This window comes from Arachis hypogaea, chromosome 2, assembly GCF_003086295.3.
Source record: "Arachis hypogaea cultivar Tifrunner chromosome 2, arahy.Tifrunner.gnm2.J5K5, whole genome shotgun sequence".
In the NCBI taxonomy this organism is placed as follows: Eukaryota; Viridiplantae; Streptophyta; class Magnoliopsida; order Fabales; family Fabaceae; genus Arachis; species Arachis hypogaea.
This window is the reverse complement of record NC_092037.1, coordinates 100,228,906-100,246,755: the sequence shown is the minus strand read 5'-3', so window position 1 is coordinate 100,246,755 and position 17,850 is coordinate 100,228,906. Positions and strand designations below refer to the sequence as shown.

At 30.3% G+C, this 17,850-nt stretch overlaps 1 protein-coding gene and 1 non-coding gene across 4 annotated transcripts; one reads left to right on the top strand and one right to left on the bottom strand.

Annotated features, from left to right (window-relative positions):
• The first annotated feature begins 11,168 nt into the window (after nt 1-11,168).
• Nucleotides 11,169-16,639, top strand: LOC112729728 (putative disease resistance RPP13-like protein 1). 3 transcript variants are annotated; one of them, XM_025779884.3, is made up of 5 exons: nt 11,169-14,910; nt 15,063-15,141; nt 15,365-15,422; nt 15,540-16,035; nt 16,288-16,639. In XM_025779884.3, exons 1-2 carry the CDS (start codon nt 11,391-11,393, stop codon nt 15,065-15,067), a joined length of 3,525 nt encoding a protein of 1,174 aa, XP_025635669.1. In that variant the 5' UTR covers nt 11,169-11,390; the 3' UTR covers nt 15,068-15,141; nt 15,365-15,422; nt 15,540-16,035; nt 16,288-16,639. The 3 variants fall into 3 exon arrangements, with proteins under 3 accessions (XP_025635669.1, XP_029149354.1, XP_072077948.1); XM_029293521.2 differs by having other exon boundaries at nt 11,255-14,910; nt 15,365-15,400; XM_072221847.1 differs by lacking the exon at nt 16,288-16,639 and having other exon boundaries at nt 11,255-14,910; nt 15,540-15,637; nt 15,693-15,795.
• An 835-nt stretch (nt 16,640-17,474) lies between these two features.
• On the bottom strand, nt 17,475-17,547 carry TRNAR-CCU (transfer RNA arginine (anticodon CCU)). Its single transcript has one exon. It is a non-coding gene; the product is annotated as a tRNA-Arg (tRNA).
• Between the last annotated feature and the right edge of the window lie 303 nt (nt 17,548-17,850).

Sequence of the window (17,850 nt, the reverse complement as noted above, 5' to 3'; positions counted from 1 at the left end):
AATAATTAGTATACGAATAATATATGAAAATATACTTTATTAAATTAGGTTACTCATAATTTATTTAGTATTAGTTGATATAATATTGTTTTGAGTTATAAATGTTACTTTAATATGACTCTATTGTTAGTTAAAGTTAGTTTTCTATTTAAAAATAAAAAATTTAAAATTTGTAATTTTTTAAATTTAAAAGTATTGATAGTTAACGTTGTAAAATAAATTTTAAAATAAGTAATTTTAATTAAAAAATATACTCCTAAAATTTAAGGGTTATTTATTGAGTATTATTTGTAGAAAATTATAAAATTTAAATAAACAAACATAGCAGAATAATTTTAGAATTTGAAATCATTAAAGATTTGAAAATAAATAATTTTAAATTTTAGAATTTGAAATTATTAAATATTTGAGAATAAATAATTTTGAATTTCATATTTTATTTAATTTTAAAAGTATTGGAAATTAAAGTTGCAAAATAAATATTATAAGTAATTTTAATTAATCAAGTTAAACAAACTTTCTATTTTAAGAAATGAGAAGTTTAAATTTAAAAAATTGAAATATACATGATAGTATGTGTCCAACTTAATAAAAAATGAATTTTTTTCGGTTACGCTTCTGACACATCTAAATATCATCACGTGTTAATGTATCTAACTTTATTCTCAACGTATATTCTCGAAATAAATTTAGAAATAATATATATTATTATTTACTAAAATAAAAATATTTTAAATACTCTCTATAATTAAAATAAGACAGTAAAATCAATTAAAAAATAAATTTATATTTTACTATCAATAAAATATTAAAATATCATTATATTTTATCTAAAAAATATTTTATATTTTATATATATGTTTGTCCTTATATCTTATAAAATTTTAAAATTTATGTATCGAAATGTTTTGTGTCACGTCGTATTTCATGTTCGTATCAGTCCATCATAAATTCTCTTTAACATTATCATTCATATAAGGAGCCAAACATGTTCACTCTGGCACGAATCTAAGAATCTGAATCCTTGTCTACAAGTGAGGTTTAGTTTAACTCTATTATTATTATTATTATTATGGGTAAAGTATGTTTTTTGTCCCTGAAGTTTGACAAAAATTTTAAAAATACTTCTAAGTTTTATTTTGTTTCAATTTTGTCCAAAAAGTTTTCGATCTGTATCAAATATACCCTCAACGACTAAATTTTCAAAAAATTTAAAACCAATCAAACAATAATACATGAAAATTATGCTTAATTTGCTTGTATGGAGGGTTATCCTTATGAAATTATTATTGAATTAGTCTTAAATTTTTTGAAAAATTAACCGTCAGGAGTATATTTGATGCAAATAAAAAATTTTCGGACAAAATTAAAACAAAATAAAACTTAGAGATATTTTTAAAATTTTTATCAAACTTTAGAAACAAAAAATATACTTCACCTTATTATTATTATTATTATTATTATTATTATTATTATTATTATTATTATTATTATTTAGGTCTATATCATTTTTTTCCTGCTTCATATATAGTCCAAAACTTTATTAACATATCGTATGGGTCACACAATGTTCAAACCAACCAAAAAAGCAAGTCCAAACTCATATATCAAAAATTTCTCTGAAACAGCAGAAAAAAGCCCAGTAGATTAACTATAGGATTACCAATTACTAATTGTAACCAACACTTACCGATAAGGCGACAACTGCTCTGATAGTTTCTGCAATTTTTGCGAATGCAGCAGAAATTTTGCAGCGACACAACACACGTCTACCTCTAATGTAGCCACGTCGTTTCAGCAGGTGAGGAAAAAGTTTTCATTCAGCACAGTAGCACAACCCCTATCTAACCCCTTGGTATATTTTATAGGCCAATTCTATAGTGTTTATAAGTTTTTGTCTAAATTTTGTCTAACTTATTTCTTGTAGTAAATTTTGGTTTTTTTTAAATTATTTATTATTATATCTTTTAAATTAAATAATAACCTTTAACCTATTTTAGTAATAAGGCATTATATTTTAGGCATCATAGCATTCACCTATTTTATATTAAATCTCAATTATTAATAAGATAAATGCTATGGTGCCTAAGTTATGATACCTAACTTACTAAAAAAGATAAAAAAAATAATATTTAATAAATTTTAACTATGTTATTTTTATTTTATACATTTTATTTTTTACCTATAAAAATAAGTTAGACAATTTAGACACAATAATAAATGACACTATAGAATCCACCTATTAATAAATATGGCATACTGAACTTCCAGCACAGTAAGCTGCTTCCCCAGAAACGCTTCCTAACATTTACACCCATTGAGATTTATATTAAGAAGTCCACAAAAAGCTTGCAACGGATTCTTTCCTTTTTCAGTATGAAATAGATGAAAATGTCCAATCTGCCCAATTTGGACTGCTACATCATATACAATGACATCTAGCAACTATCAAGCCATTTTTTCTCTCACGAAAAATAAAAGCTATTTTTTCCGATCGTCAGCTGAACTTAGTTCATAGTGGGATTTTGTTTTTAATTTTTAATTTTTTTTAAATTAGTTTTTTAAATGCATGTGTTATAATGAATTTTATGAGATTCAAAGCTTATTAAAAAATATAAAAAATAATGTTAAATTCTTAATTTTGTTTTATTTATTATTTTATCTAAAAAATTTCAATTTGTGTAAAATTTTAAAATTTATTATTTTATATATAATTTTCATATTTCATCGACAAAATAACGAAATATATATATATTTAAAACTTTAATCATATTTTACAACTTTATGTATGAAAAAAGATAAACAATTTACTTAAATATTTCATTTCTACATACCTAAAATATCACAAACTGAATCAAACTAAATAAAATAAAAGGAAAGAAAAAAAATTATCAAATAAGTCATTTCTCAAACATTATATAAAAATTATCAAATAATTCACTTCTCAAACGTTATATCAAATAGCTTGAATTGATTATTTTGTATTTTAAAATTGAATTAATTGAGTCATCCATTTTATCTTACAAATCTCAGCCCTTTCTTATAATTTTTATTTATTATTAAAACCTTTTCATAAGCTTAAAACTATTTCTAATATATATCATGTTTGTGTTTAATACATGTTTTTTATTTTCATTTTTAGCATATCGGTTTTTCCTTTTTACGAATAACGGATCTATCTTAATTAAATAAAGTGTGTATTTAAGATTAATAATTAAAGAATATTCTTTCTATATAGAATTTGTTGATTTGTTAATTTTCTTTTATGTATTGTAATATACATATACATATACATATACATATATATATATATATATATATATATATATATATATATATATATATATATATATATATATATATGTCTGTAGGTAAATAAGGATTATAGAAGCAGAGTTGTTAAACTTTTGAGTTAATTCTTAAATACTTACTTACAAATTTATAAATTTAGATTACTAAAACAAGTAAACTTAATGACTAATAACTTAGATTTTAATAAATTCGAGTAAATTCGCATAACTGGTATAAAATTGGTAACCCTCGTATATACTATTTTAAATTTATTTTGGTCCCTTAAGTGTTAAAATATGTAATTTTATAAAAAAAATTAAAAATTAAAGATATAATATCTATATTTAATAAATTTTAATTTTTAACATCACATATTTATGATTTATTCAAAGATTTTATTATTGTGTTTTGATTGCTTAATTGATATGAAAAAAGTAAAATTAAAAAAGACTTAAAATTGTTTTATAAAAAAATCTTTATATATATATATATATATATATATATATATATGTATATATGCTTCAAGTGATTCTAAAAATATAAATTTAAATTATTTAAGATACAAAATTTCAATTTATACCTATAAATGGATTTTTTTTAAAAAAATATATACCTAGGAGATTTTGATTTCTCTTTTTATCTAATTCATTTAAGATTATCAAAAAAAATCATAAAAAATTATCACGTATTGATAACATGTATCAAAAGTAATAAAAGTTTGAAACTCTTTTTTCATAATTCTTCATTTATCTGGATTTAATGTGATATATGATATATAATCGAATTATTTCTGAGTACTTAGGGGTTGTGTGGCTTATAAATCAGAATTTGAACTTGTTCGATTGTTCGAGTCCTGAATGGATAGAGAGATCTGCTAGTGAAGATGTGTGGGCTGTAAAAAGAGTAGATCTGGGCAGCTCCCGGCTAGGCGACTCCTTCAAGTCAGCGAGTGGTTGAAGCGGTGGGGCCACCTGCAAGGATTTCGACGCTCAAGTCAATGTCCGTGCAAAAGGCGGCAGTCAGGATAAGGAATAGGTGATATACCTCTGGGGAGGGGTAAGTCCCTCTCGTTATATACTCCGTATTCGTGTGGGCCCCTCATGGGCAGACCAACCTTCCTGGAAGCTTCCTTCCAGCTGTCCAGGTGCCTCGTGGGAGGGGAGGTTACATTTGTGTCACCTCCTGGTTCGGGTTCCGTGAGACCACTGGGTCGACCGGTCATTCGGATCCAGACCATGGATCAGCTGGGTTGGGCCGGAACAGAACTTAATCTTTTAGCACAATTAATTGATCAAGGAATTGACGGTTGAATGGGTTAGGAGAGATTGAATTGCTAAGAAATTGGAACTCAATCACCTAAGATTTGCCATGAACTAGTATTTGCATGATCAAGGTAGTTGACATGATTGTTAATCCGAAAATTTAAACATCTCTAACGTCTTAACTCTCTTCTCATAATATTTTCTCACACATTTATTATTTTCCTTCTTCAATTTATTGTCTTTTATGCTATTTGATATTCAAAACTCTTAATTTCGCTTAGTCTATTAATCCTCGTGGATCGACACTCACTCACCGTGAGTTTATTACTTGATACGACCTGGTATACTTGCCGATAGTTTGTGGTTCATAAAATTTGCACCACCTGTAAAGACACTACTCCGATGCTCAAGTCAGAATGGATCTAACTATCTAAGAGGTATGTGTGAGGGAGAAGAGTAACAAGATGCCTCTGGTTTCGTTTATATAGCTTGTGGTAGTTATCTTATCTTATCTTGTTTAGCTAAAATAAAAAAGGAATTTGGATTTAAATGCTGGATAGTCTGGGTTAGGATATTGGAAGTTATTTATCTGTTTTGGACCGTGAGAGTGGCTTAACCCCGAATAGCCTGGTTCGACGGTCCTTCCGAAAAGGAATCTAGAAGCCGGGTCCGAAACAATATACAAAAAATAATAAATTCTAAAATAAAAGAAGCTTAATTTAATAAATATACTAAATTCATATATATATATATATATATATATATATATATAATTATTTGATTAATTTAATACATAATTTGTATATATAACTGTGTGTGAAAATGTGATAATTCTAAATTAGTGTGAGAGTAAATTAAATCCACTCAAAAAATTCAAAAAAAATTTATCGATAAAATATTTAAATTCTTGCTCAGTTAATTATTACTCTAAATTTAATATAATGTTAACCACTGGTTTTACTATTTCTAAAAATAATATGATTTATATTTTAATTTTTTGGAGTGAACTTATTATTTCAAGATTTAGGGATTAAATTCAATTGCACTATATTTTTAAATGTACTATAGAATTTCACTATAAAATTAAAATTATCTAACATTCATTAAAGAAAATAAATTTATTTATGACTCCTTCCTAATAATTAATAACAAAACGTGGGAAAAAACTAATGTCATTATTCTTATTAACAAAATTATAGTATAAGATAGTGGATAGTTTCTTAAACAGAAATGATCAAGTAATAACATAAAAGTTAACAATGGATAAACAATAAGGGGTTTGTAGGAAAACAAATATTAAATTGTAATTAATATTGTTAATATTATTAATAAAAAATATTTATTAAAAGTAAATAAAATATTAAATTGTAATTAATATTGTTGGGCGAAAGACATGCAGTTAAATTAAGAAAGATATATTTATGTCTAAATAAATAAATATAAAAATAATTAATTTATAAATAAATGATAAAAATCCATCAAGTAAAAAAAAATTATGATGACAATGAGATATTTTAAAAATTTATCTGATAATTAGAGAGAAATTGCAAAGCATACTTAAAAACGACAACCTTTTGTAGTTCCATTATATTATTATTATTATTATTATTATTATTATTATTATTATTATTATTATTATTATGGCTTCTAAGCTCTTAATTCAACTATCCAAATTTAATTTTTCAATGTTATTTTAGAGATAATTTTAATAATTTTAAACCTCACTTTAAGATAAATTATAACTCACAATTTATCCGCACTAAGTAATATCGTATTTCATTGTCATACACGGTATATGAGATAATTTTCCTAAACAATAATATAAAACAGTTGTTCGTCCAAATGATGCCATGGATGACATTCTTCTTCCAATAATTCACAACTTAAATAATAAATCATTTTTCTAAGAAAAAAATATTGGGTTGCCTGAATCTGGAGAGTGTGATGTGGGTGCATAATATCATTGAGTTGACATGGCTTTCTGATCCTAAAAACAGCTAGGGTTCATTTCCCAAGCACTCTAAGCAATATTGTATCAATACAAATTTACAAATAGTTGAAAGGACCACAAATTTTCAAGAACACAACAATAAAAATATAATAATGTAATATGCACGAAATATATACAATAGTAGAGTATATATATAAAGATAGAACAAAAAAGACAATAAAAAATATATACAAATCAACAATTAAAAAAAATGTCTCTACAAGAACATACGATAATATGGAAAAAAAATCCAACAACAATTAAGAGGATAAACACTATATAAAAAGATTAAATCTATCAATTAAAACAAATAAAAAATAACAAATAACAAATATATAAAGATGTAGTTTTGTACAACTTTAATATAAAAAATATTATATTACAAAATATTTTAAATAAAAATCAAATTTAATATTAGTTGGTATATATTTTAATTAATTTTTAAATAATATAATACTTATTAAAATATATTATATAATACCATTAATTTATCAATCTGTGTATCCCACGGGTTGCAATTATTTTTAATATAGAGATGAAAATGATGCTTTGATTAAATATTGATATTTAAAGTGTGTTATATTATGAATAATGACTTTTATGAACAATGTGAACAATGGACTCTAAAATTGGTCTAATAAAGTAAAAACACACTACACCCTCAAATTACCCACCTAAATCTTAATATTAGGATAATTATCCGCACACTTAGTGAATTAAACCTTCGATATATCCATTGTTCACATTATTTAGTATTTTCATTATCTACTCATACTTTTCCATTATATTATTGTAGATGTACCGAAAATGTGTGACCAAAATATTGACACGTATTCAATACATACTCTACACATATATTGACTCTCTACTTACAAAATTCATCTACTTGTAACTACATCAAATAATTTTATTTTTAATAAAAGGGAAAAGTTCTACATCCATTTAAAAATTACATGGATGGTATCCAAGTAGAATCCACTATACGTGTTTCCCCCCATCCACACACTCGTTTGTTTTACACACGCCTCATATAACATAATTCTTATTTTGCGCGATCAACCTTTCTCAACGTAAACCTTTTCATATCAACGTAAACCTCCTCCTTCTTCTTCTTCTTTAACCTAATTAAATTCGTTCTTCTCTTCTGGATTGACTTTAATGTAATTAGCTTCGTCGTTCATCTTCTTCTTCGTTTTCTTCTTCAATATGTACTTTTGAATTGAAACAATGAATGAATCAACTTCAAATCAGTTGAATGAGTACGAGTTGGATCATTCTTCTGAAACACATCAATTTGATGAGATTTGGATTATTGAATTTTGAATCGAATTCAATGGAATGAAATTGCTAATTTTATTTGAAGTGAATTGAATGGATTGAGATGGTCTATATCTGAATTGATAATATATAACTGTGAGTAAATGTGAGAAATTTTTTGGTTCGGTAGGTACTAAAGAGTTGATTCACCATATGCATGTGTTTGGTTCGGTATGCAGAAAGGAGTCTAAAAATAATTAGACGAATATATTCTGTTTTGTTCCCTAAACATTATATAATTCTTTTACCGTAATTAAGATTTCAGTTCACTATAATTACGATTTCGGTTCACCGTAAGACCAGCTGTGTTGTGGATGAAAAATTTGTTGATTGAAAGTTGATCACCATTTATTCACCATATGAACATTGTTTGGTTCGGTGGCCTTTGTGATTTTGATTCACCAAATGAATGTTGTTCGGTTCGGTGGCCTCCTTTTACTTTGTTCAATGTTTAAGATTATTGTGATGCGTTTCGAAAGAATAATCCAAATCGCACTCATTCAACTGATTTTAAAGTTGATTCATTCATTGCTTCAATTTAGAAGTCCAGATCGAAGAAGAAAATGAAGAAGAAGAAGAACGACAAAGCTAATTACGTTGAAATTAATCCAAATCCATAACGAAGAACGTGAGTACAGAAGAAGAAGAACAACAACAAGAAAGAAAATGCGAGCAGAGGAGAACGGTGAATTCTATAACGCGAGCAGAGAAGGAAGAACCGCGCGTGTTTTCACTCTCATTAATGCGCGTGACTCAGTTTGGGGTTGGACCAACTTGGTTACATGGTTACATGGATGTGTAGCGCGCCCGTTTTCCAATTACAAAAATTTTATTTCTAATATGACCTAGTAACTAAATTGATAGATTTTCGTAAACATATTTAGTCAACGTCTAATTAAACATGTTATGTATCATGAATTCTATCCGTTAACATTTCACATTATCAATCGTTGACAAAAATTATGAGTAGAGTAATTAAAGGACATATATGATTAATTTGTAATTTTTAAAAAACTAATTTGATTGAAAAAATCTTTTAAAGACAAATTTAAAAAATATCTTATCTTTAAAAAACTAATTTGATTATTAACCCATGAAAATAAATTTTACTTGCACATTATAAACATGAGATGGTGAAAATAGGAGTACATTCGCTTTTTAAATTTGTTTTTGGAAAATTTTTTATTTAATTTATTTTTTAAATATTTTAAATTAATTACATTAATTTTTTTTATCATTTTTTATTGATAATAATAAAATTTGCTGATATAATATGTTAAGTAGTACTATAATTCACATTTAAAAATTCTAATTGGTTATTAACATAATAAATTTATTAAATTAAATTAAATTAAAATTTAATTAAAAGAAAATTTTAAAACATTAAAACTTTTAATTTAAAATTAATTTTATCAAAATTCATAAACTAAGATAGTTGATTGTTGGTTGTCTGCTAATTATCAATTTAGTATTATAACATCTTTACTTTTTTTTTTAACACTTCTTTGAATGGTGTTTCATGATAATTATTAATTAAAACCCTTTGCAGATAAAACAATAATTTAATAAATAATTAAACATATAGTTTTCGTTGATTTCAATGATTTGTGACACCTTGTCTCCACATACAAAAATTTTAAAATCCTTCCAAAACAAAGCAACTACTAATAACTTGGCTTTTGTTTTTGTCCCTTGTGATAATGATAATACCCATAGTGATAATCTAGTAGAACGCTTTTGATTTTTTCTTCCACATGATGCCACTTTCACACCTACCATTATTACGTGGCTGCCTCTTTCAATTTAAATAAGAAATGCACTCAAAGGAGATTAGGTAATAAACGGCTCGAACTGCTTACATAATACATAATTGAATATATTATATGAATGACTAATATGTCAGTAATATCTTTCTAAATGTATATTCAGACTCTGAGTATTAATCTGAACTTTTACTATGATTATGTTCAGCAATGTTGAATGGTTCAACGTTTATCTTTTTATGGCAAATTGGTAACTCATGAAACAGAAAAGAAAAATAATGTAAATTACATCTCTGTTCACCTTATTCATGTCTCAAGAACTACAAGTTATTGCTACTAATACAATCTTCTTAACATTAAGAACATCAAATTTTTTTGGCAACACAAATTCATGCTTTATTGTCAAATTTTCCCTTCATGAAGTTGCTGATATAATGAGATGGGAACCTACATTGATCCTTCTGAGTGGATGCTTTAGGATATTAGATTATTGTTTTTACAAGGACCAAGTTAATGAGAAATGGTAGAAGTTTGTGACAAACTAGAAGATATTGACTTAGTCTTCCTCACAATTAATTTGATTAGTGTGTTTTGAAGGTGTTTTGATTGATCTTATAATAAACGAATAATACTAGTATACTTTATTGGTGGTTGTGCAAATACGGATAAAATAATGGAGGAAATTATAGGGAGAAAAAGACAAAAAAGGGTAGAAACGTAGGTGGTTTTCTTGATTGGTTTTTGTGCTACATAAAGAATAATACTATATATATGATGGGGTAAAATGTCCGAGATTGTTTTGATTAATTCACCAACGCTTCTATTTCAATTGGTCTCCTTTCACTATGAAGTATAATAGCTAGTGCATGGATTACACATCATACAAGGCTAAGAAGTAATATATGCCTAGAGGGTACAATTCTTAACTTACAAAACAAATTTTGCATTTGTAGTTAGTTTAAAAAGGTTGCCTGAAAAAAATCTCGGTGCCCTCAAACTATTGTGCAGAGAGGAACTAACTTCTGCAGTAAAGTAAAATGTAACTATTGTAAACATGAAACTTCAGTTGCCACATATGATAGAAATATATAATAACGTTTGTTCATATAAGCCCGTTAAGATTTAAAATGTCCTATTTGAATTAAAAAAAGTTGCATTTAGCATTAATTTAATCCCATTGTAAAGTCATAGTTAAATAATTAATGAAATGTCTTACATAACAACCGTACCAAGATAAAATCCATAATTTGAAAAATAAATACAAGCTCTAGAAACATAAAATTAACCGTAAATGTATTAATATATTTATTTATTTTTTTATAATATAAATAAAATATTTTCTATGGAACTAAAAAGAATGATAAATAAATGTATTAATGCATCAACGATTAATTTTATGCCTCTGAAACTTGTACTTGTTCTTATCGATTTTGTTCTTGTTATGTAAAACGTAAATTAATGCTAAATAAAACTTTTTTGATTCAAATAGAACACTTTAAACCTTAAGAATCAAACATTATGCCCAAACGATCAATTTAATACTTTACCCCAAAAAAATCCAAAGCTTGGTGGGAACTCCACTACTTTGAAATTTTAATTATTTTAAGTTACCTCAGAGACTTGCCTTGCCTGACACCTGGTTATACACGATTTAGAAAACCATTCTATCAAGTTCACTATACCCGGCAACCATTGTTCTCTTACCTTTCTTTCTTCCTTTCTTCTCTTTGTTGTGATCTCATCATCCCCTGAACTTGAGCCTCAATCATGGCTGCAAAACTTCAGGGTAGAGCTTATCTCTCTTCCTTTGTTGATGCTGTTTTGAACAAGCTCTCTTCACTCGATGTCAACTCAACCCCCGAAGCAAAGAAGTTAGATGACCAGAAGTTGCTTCAAAAGCTGAGGAAGAGTCTCCGTGCCACTCGACCTGTGCTTGATGATGCTGAGCAGAGGCAGATCCGAGACCAAGAAGTCAACAAGTGGCTTGTTGATCTCCAAGATGCTCTTTATATGGCTGATGACTTGCTCGATGAACTCTCCACTAAAGCTGCCACTGCCACTCCCACTCCCACTCAGAGAGATCCAGGTAACTCTTCTTCCTGGTCTCACTATGTTGATTCAATTTTGGAAGATAGTGATGACGATGAGATGGGGGTAGTGACTAGCATGCAAGACATAGTTGACAAACTAGAGTCTATTGTTGAAGAGAAAGATGATCTTGGTCTGAAACAAGGGGATGCCAAAGATCTGGAGGACATGTCATGGAGAATTCAATCATCTCTGCTTGAAAGTTCTGATATATATGGCAGGAACGATGACAAGGAGGCCATCATAAAATTGTTACTCGATGAAACTTGTGATGATATATTGTCTGTGATCTCTATAGAAGGTATAGGTGGAATTGGAAAGACTACCTTGGCTCAGTTAGTTTACAATGATGCCAGAGTGAAGGAGAAGTTTGCCATTAAAGCATGGGCGTGTGTTGCAACAAAATTTGATCCTGTTATTGTTACCAAGTCTATAATGGAAGACATAGCTTCTCCTTGTAATAAGGTTAACTTGAATTCGATTCAAACCGAATTGAAGGAAAAGTTAACAGAAAAGACATTCTTGGTAGTTTTAGATGATGTTTGGGATAATCAGCAAAATTTGTGGGACAATTTTCTAAAACCTTTTTTGAGTGGAAATAAAGGAAGTAAAATACTTTTAACTACTCGTATTAAAAATGTTGATTCTGTAGTGTCAACTACAAATCTACATTATAAACTAGATACATTGTCCAACGAAGATTGCTGGTCTTTGTTTTTGAAACATTCATCTATTTCTACTAGTTCTAGACAATATGAAATCTTAGAACAAATTGGTAAAAAAATTGTTGAAAAATGCAAGGGATTACCTTTGGCTGTGAAGACACTTGGGGGTTTATTGCGCAGTAAGGATAAAGTAGAGGATTGGGAGAATTTACTGAGAAGTGAAATTTGGGAGCTTCCAGAAGATGAGAGTAAGATTGTTGCTGCATTAAGAGTTAGTTATCACTATCTTCCTTCAAATTTAAAGCGGTGTTTTGTTTATTGCTCGTTATATCCCCAAGATTATCAATTTGACAAAGATGAATTAATCTTGCTGTGGATGGCTGAAGATCTCTTACAACCAATGGAAAAAAACACATTAGAAAATATTGGTTGTGCTTATTTTGAGGAATTAGTTGCAAGATCATTTTTTCAACTTTCTAGTAAAGATGCTGGCTTATTTGTAATGCATGATCTCATGCATGATTTAGCATCATTTTTTGCTGAAAAATTCTATTTCAGAGTGAGAGAATTAGGAGATCCACAAAAGATTTGCAGCAAAACTCGTCATTTGTCATACATGGTAAATCCCGATGATTCAAGATTTGGAGAGGCCTACAAGGGAGCAATACATATGAGAACGTTTCTAAATGTATGTCGTGGTCCTCTATCAATTACGTTAGAAAGTGATTCTTTGCTCTTACAATTACAAATGAGGTATCTAAGAGTTTTGTCATTTAAACATTTTTCTATTGAATCATTGCCTGATTCAATAGATAAACTGATCCATTTGCATTATTTGGATCTCTCTTATACATCTATTTTGACATTGTCCGAGTCATTGTGTAAATTATACAATCTCCAAACATTGAAGTTGAGTTATTGTAAGAAGCTGGAGATGCTTCCTAGCCGTATGCAAGATCTTGTGAACCTGCGCCATCTTGATACCAGAGGATCTAATTCTTTGAAAGAGATGCCGAAGGGAATGAGCAAGTTAAAGCACCTGAACTTCTTAAGTGGTTATATAGTCGGGGAGCAAGTGGAGAATGGGATAAGAGAATTGGGAGCACTTGACAATCTTCATGGCAAACTTTGTATTTCCAAATTACAGAATGTGAAAGACAGCGGTGAAGCTTTGGAGGCAAAGATGGATAGCAAGGAGCACATCAGCATTTTAGAATTGAAATGGCGTAGAGAAGGTGATACTGTTGATGTTGAAACTGCAAGAGATATACTTGAGGAGTTGCAACCTCACAGAAACTTGAAAGAGTTATCAATTGATGGTTATAGGGGTGAAATATTCCCTGATTGGTTAGGCCTTTCTTGCTACTCCAATTTAACCGACTTGAGTATGTATCGTTGTAAGAATTGCCGTCAGCTTCCTTCACTGGGACAGTTACCCTCTCTAAAGGATCTCAGGATTTTTGAATTCGATGGGTTGGAGAGAATTGGTGGTGAGTTTTACAACAACGCTGAATCATCTCATCAGGGCACACCCTTCAGATCTCTTCAAACTCTGGAATTTGCTCATATGCCTCGCTGGCGAGAGTGGCATATTCCTCATGACTTTGATGGATTTCCGAAACTTAAAAGCCTTTCCATAGTCAACTGTCCGGTGTTAAGTGGAGATCTGCCTGCTCACCTTCCAGCTCTGGAGAAACTTAACATTGTTGACAGCGACGAGCTTGCATGTTCACTGCCGAGAGCTCCCAAGCTTCACCAATTACTTGTAATGGGTCCTTTGTATGAGTCTGAGGGGTATAAGCATTTATCGAAACCGCATGAGGTAGTAATTTTAGAATCTTTGCTTACCAAGTCCGTATTGGAGTGCCTGCCCCACATCCAATGTTCGTGTGTCCAACGTTTGACAATCGAGAATCTTTGGCCAGCAATATCAGTTTCAGGAGATAATTTGCCCGATTCATTACAATATCTGCAAATCACTGGGTGTTCAGACTTATTCTCAGGGCCACTGCATTCCAAGTCCCTAACGGAGATACTTGTCCAAGAATGTGATTCACTGACGTTATTGCCATTGGGGGCCCTTCCAAATCTGAAGACACTCTCTATCATAGATTGCCCAGAAATGGATTGTTTTGGAGAGGAGTGCCTCCCGCCGAGCTTGACAACCCTTCGGATCAGAAGATGCCAAAAACTAGAGAGGTGGATAACTTGGAGGGGTTTGCAGAGTGAAGGCCTTACCCGTCTTTTCCTTGAAGACTGGGATGAAGTTAAGTCGTTCCCGAGAGAGGGTTGCCTTCCTGCTTCCCTCCAGTATCTATCTTTGTCGTACTTTTCAAATCTGGAGACGCTAGACTGCAAGGGCCTTCACCAACTCACCTCCCTCCAAAAATTAAAAATTAAATACTGTGGAAAGCTGGAGAATTTCACACAAGAAAACCTGCCTGCCTCCTTATCAAAATTCATCATCAACAGTGAATGTCCATTGAGGAGTAAGCTGGAAGAGATGAACGACCCACGGATTCAATTCGACACAGGTAATTGTTTTTGCTCTCATCTTCCCTAAACTCACTGCACGCTCTCCAATTATAATGCTAAATTGTTGCCACCAAACATTCTCTTTCCCTTGTTAATATGCCAAACCAATTTTCTGCTTAATTTTTAATATGTCTTTTCCCCTTGATTGCAGACTAGGAGTATGAGTTTCGTTGATTTTCTGCAACATGCAAGGATTCTGTCTATTAATAATTTAATATGTTAAGGAGGAGGTGCGTTCGTACTTTATGAAATACATTATTCCGTTTGATTTGCAAAGTCATACCAATTCTCGAATTACAAAACAGAACATACTTTAGTTATGCCATTTAATTTCAGTTTTCTATTTCTGTCAGATTTTAGTTCATAGAATTTTGCTTTTTATTTTTTATTTTTTGGACTCTGTTTATCTCATACTAATGTGTTCTATGTTGGTTTCCATTTATAATTGGTAAGGTGGAAGCAGGAGTTTCAATTCATGGATGTGGTAAGGTGAGAATGGGGGTGAACTAAAGTAAGTTTTGGCATATGTTCAAGCTTTGATGTTATTTATTATTTGAAGTTTTCTACAATGCATCTTACTTTTTCCTTGTCTCCATCTAATTATACTTTTTCTCTGTCCAAAATGCAGAGTTGAATGTTCCAAGAAATTCATAGATATGATAATGCAAGCCCGGTGCACAAGCGTCCCGCGTTTAACGCAGGGTCCGGGAAAGGGCCGCAACCAAGGTTGTAATGTACGCAGCGCGTTTAACGCAGGGTCCGGGAAAGGGCCGCAACCAAGGTTGTAATGTACGCAGCACAAGCGTCCCGCGTTTAACGCAGGGTCCGGGAAAGGGCCGCAACCAAGGTTGTAATGTACGCAGCGCGTTTAACGCAGGGTCCGGGAAAGGGCCGCAACCAAGGTTGTAATGTACGCAGCCTAACCTGATAATTATATCAGTGGCTGTTTCCACAGCTTGAACCCGTGACCTTGAGATCACGTGGAGACAACTCATCCGCTGCTCCGAGGCTCCCCTTCTAGATATGATAATGCAAGCATTCTATGAAAACCAGTCCAAGGATGTTGTGGTTTCAAGCGTCTTGTAAGTGCTTGGCACAGCACACAATTCATCCTTTTTAGATGGGTAATTGCAATAGAAAATTTCTCATCTTTAGTTTAGAAATCATAACCTGCAGAACCTCAGTTCCCATGCCGTAATGAAAAAACTAAATTGATTAAATATTTGTATCTAAATGCAATTCTAGCTCCATTGGTTGGTGGTAGTTTTCATCTTTCATAAAACAAATGTTCTTCTACTTTCTAACCAATCAGCATTGTGCGGTACTATCTCATTATGCTTATTATAATAAAACTGGTCAATTTTTGTTCCATGCAGGTTTCTCATGATCCAGACCCTGAAATACAATATGGATTTCTTTGCTGGAATTGCTGAAATACAGTACGACTGGGACTGCCATTCATTCAAGTTTCATGGTCAACCATTACTAGTTCATTAAGTCCAAACTCAGTTTTACCAAGGAATACCCTGAGTTTGAGTTGGGAAGTTAGGAATAAGTGTTGGTTGTAATACCCATTCTGTATATTTTAGTTAGGGTGTTAATTTCTGCTTTGCTCTTTCTGTTTGAATCTGTTTTGAATCTCTTATTCTATTGGATAGTTTCCTCACATATATAAGATTGCCTTTTTGTATCTTATGTATAATCAATGAATGAGGTTATTCAGTCTCATATCATTTATCTCACAAAGTCCTGAAGCTTTTTCTTTCTACACATTTTATATTGCAGCACCTTCATCAATGCCTAGTGTCAATAGAGGGCATTAAGATTCCTAAGAAACAAGATAATTTCTGTTTGCTGAGTTTGTTGAGTATGCAGTTTTTCTTTACTCACTATTTGTAGTGTAAATTTGTAAATTGGAACAAACATTATAATGTCGATGTTTTCATTCTAAATGTGATAGGAAAATGACGCTAAAGGAAAAGATACAAAAGTAGGTCAAGTATGGTGCATTAAAGAAGAAAAAATGAGGCTTACTATGTATTTGAAAGAAGGAAAGCCAAGTAGAAAGCTATTCTCTAGGAAGCATTTTTTCAAAAAGCATGAATGTAAGAAAGGCAGTACACGTGACCAAAGAAAACTGTAAGAAGGCAACTTCAAATTTGGAAAGTGTTGTATCATTCTTCTTGTATTCTGGATATTCATCTAGTGTGTGCTTTGTGTTGAGTGAAAAGACAAATGAAGAAACTAGTTAATTTAATATGCATTAAGTTGTTTTAGTTTTTGTACATAAAGATGTAGTATCAGATTATCAACTAGTCTCTTAATACAGCGGTATAGTATATTATGTTCCATATACAGACAAATGAAAAACACTAGCAACAAGAAGATGTTTTTCATTTGTTAATTTGATAAAGAAAGTATATTATGTTCCATATACAGACAAATGAAAAACACTAGCAACAAGAAGATGTTTTTCATTTGTTAATTTGATAAAGAAAGCCTGTGTCTATGCGCTAATGTGATGAGTGCACAGTTCAATATCTTTGAGGAAAAAACAGCGGAACGCGCCAGGTAGGGGTCGAACCTACGACTTTCTGCTTAGGAAACAGACGCTCTATCCACTGAGCTACAGGCGCTTCTTAGAAATTTATTTCTTATTTAATTTTTGAAGATTTTGTTGTTGATCACAGATAGTATCCTTAGTATCAGATATTGTGTTACATTTTCACTTTTCAACATATTAGTGTGATGGACCGTAGGTAATATAATATGTTTTTGGGTGTTTTATAGAGACAAACAAGATGCTTCTTCATATGGATATAGATATGCATTTAATATCCTACATATACGGTGACACTAATATGTTATGGTTTTAGTGGCTAAGAGAAGGGGGTTGAATCTTAGCCCCTTTTTTGCTTGATAATAATTGCTGACTTGTT

What these genes read in the sequence shown, in the direction of transcription:
- LOC112729728 (XM_025779884.3), top strand. Translation starts at nt 11,391, where the DNA reads ATGGCTGCAAAACTTCAGGGTAGAGCTTATCTCTCTTCCTTTGTTGAT.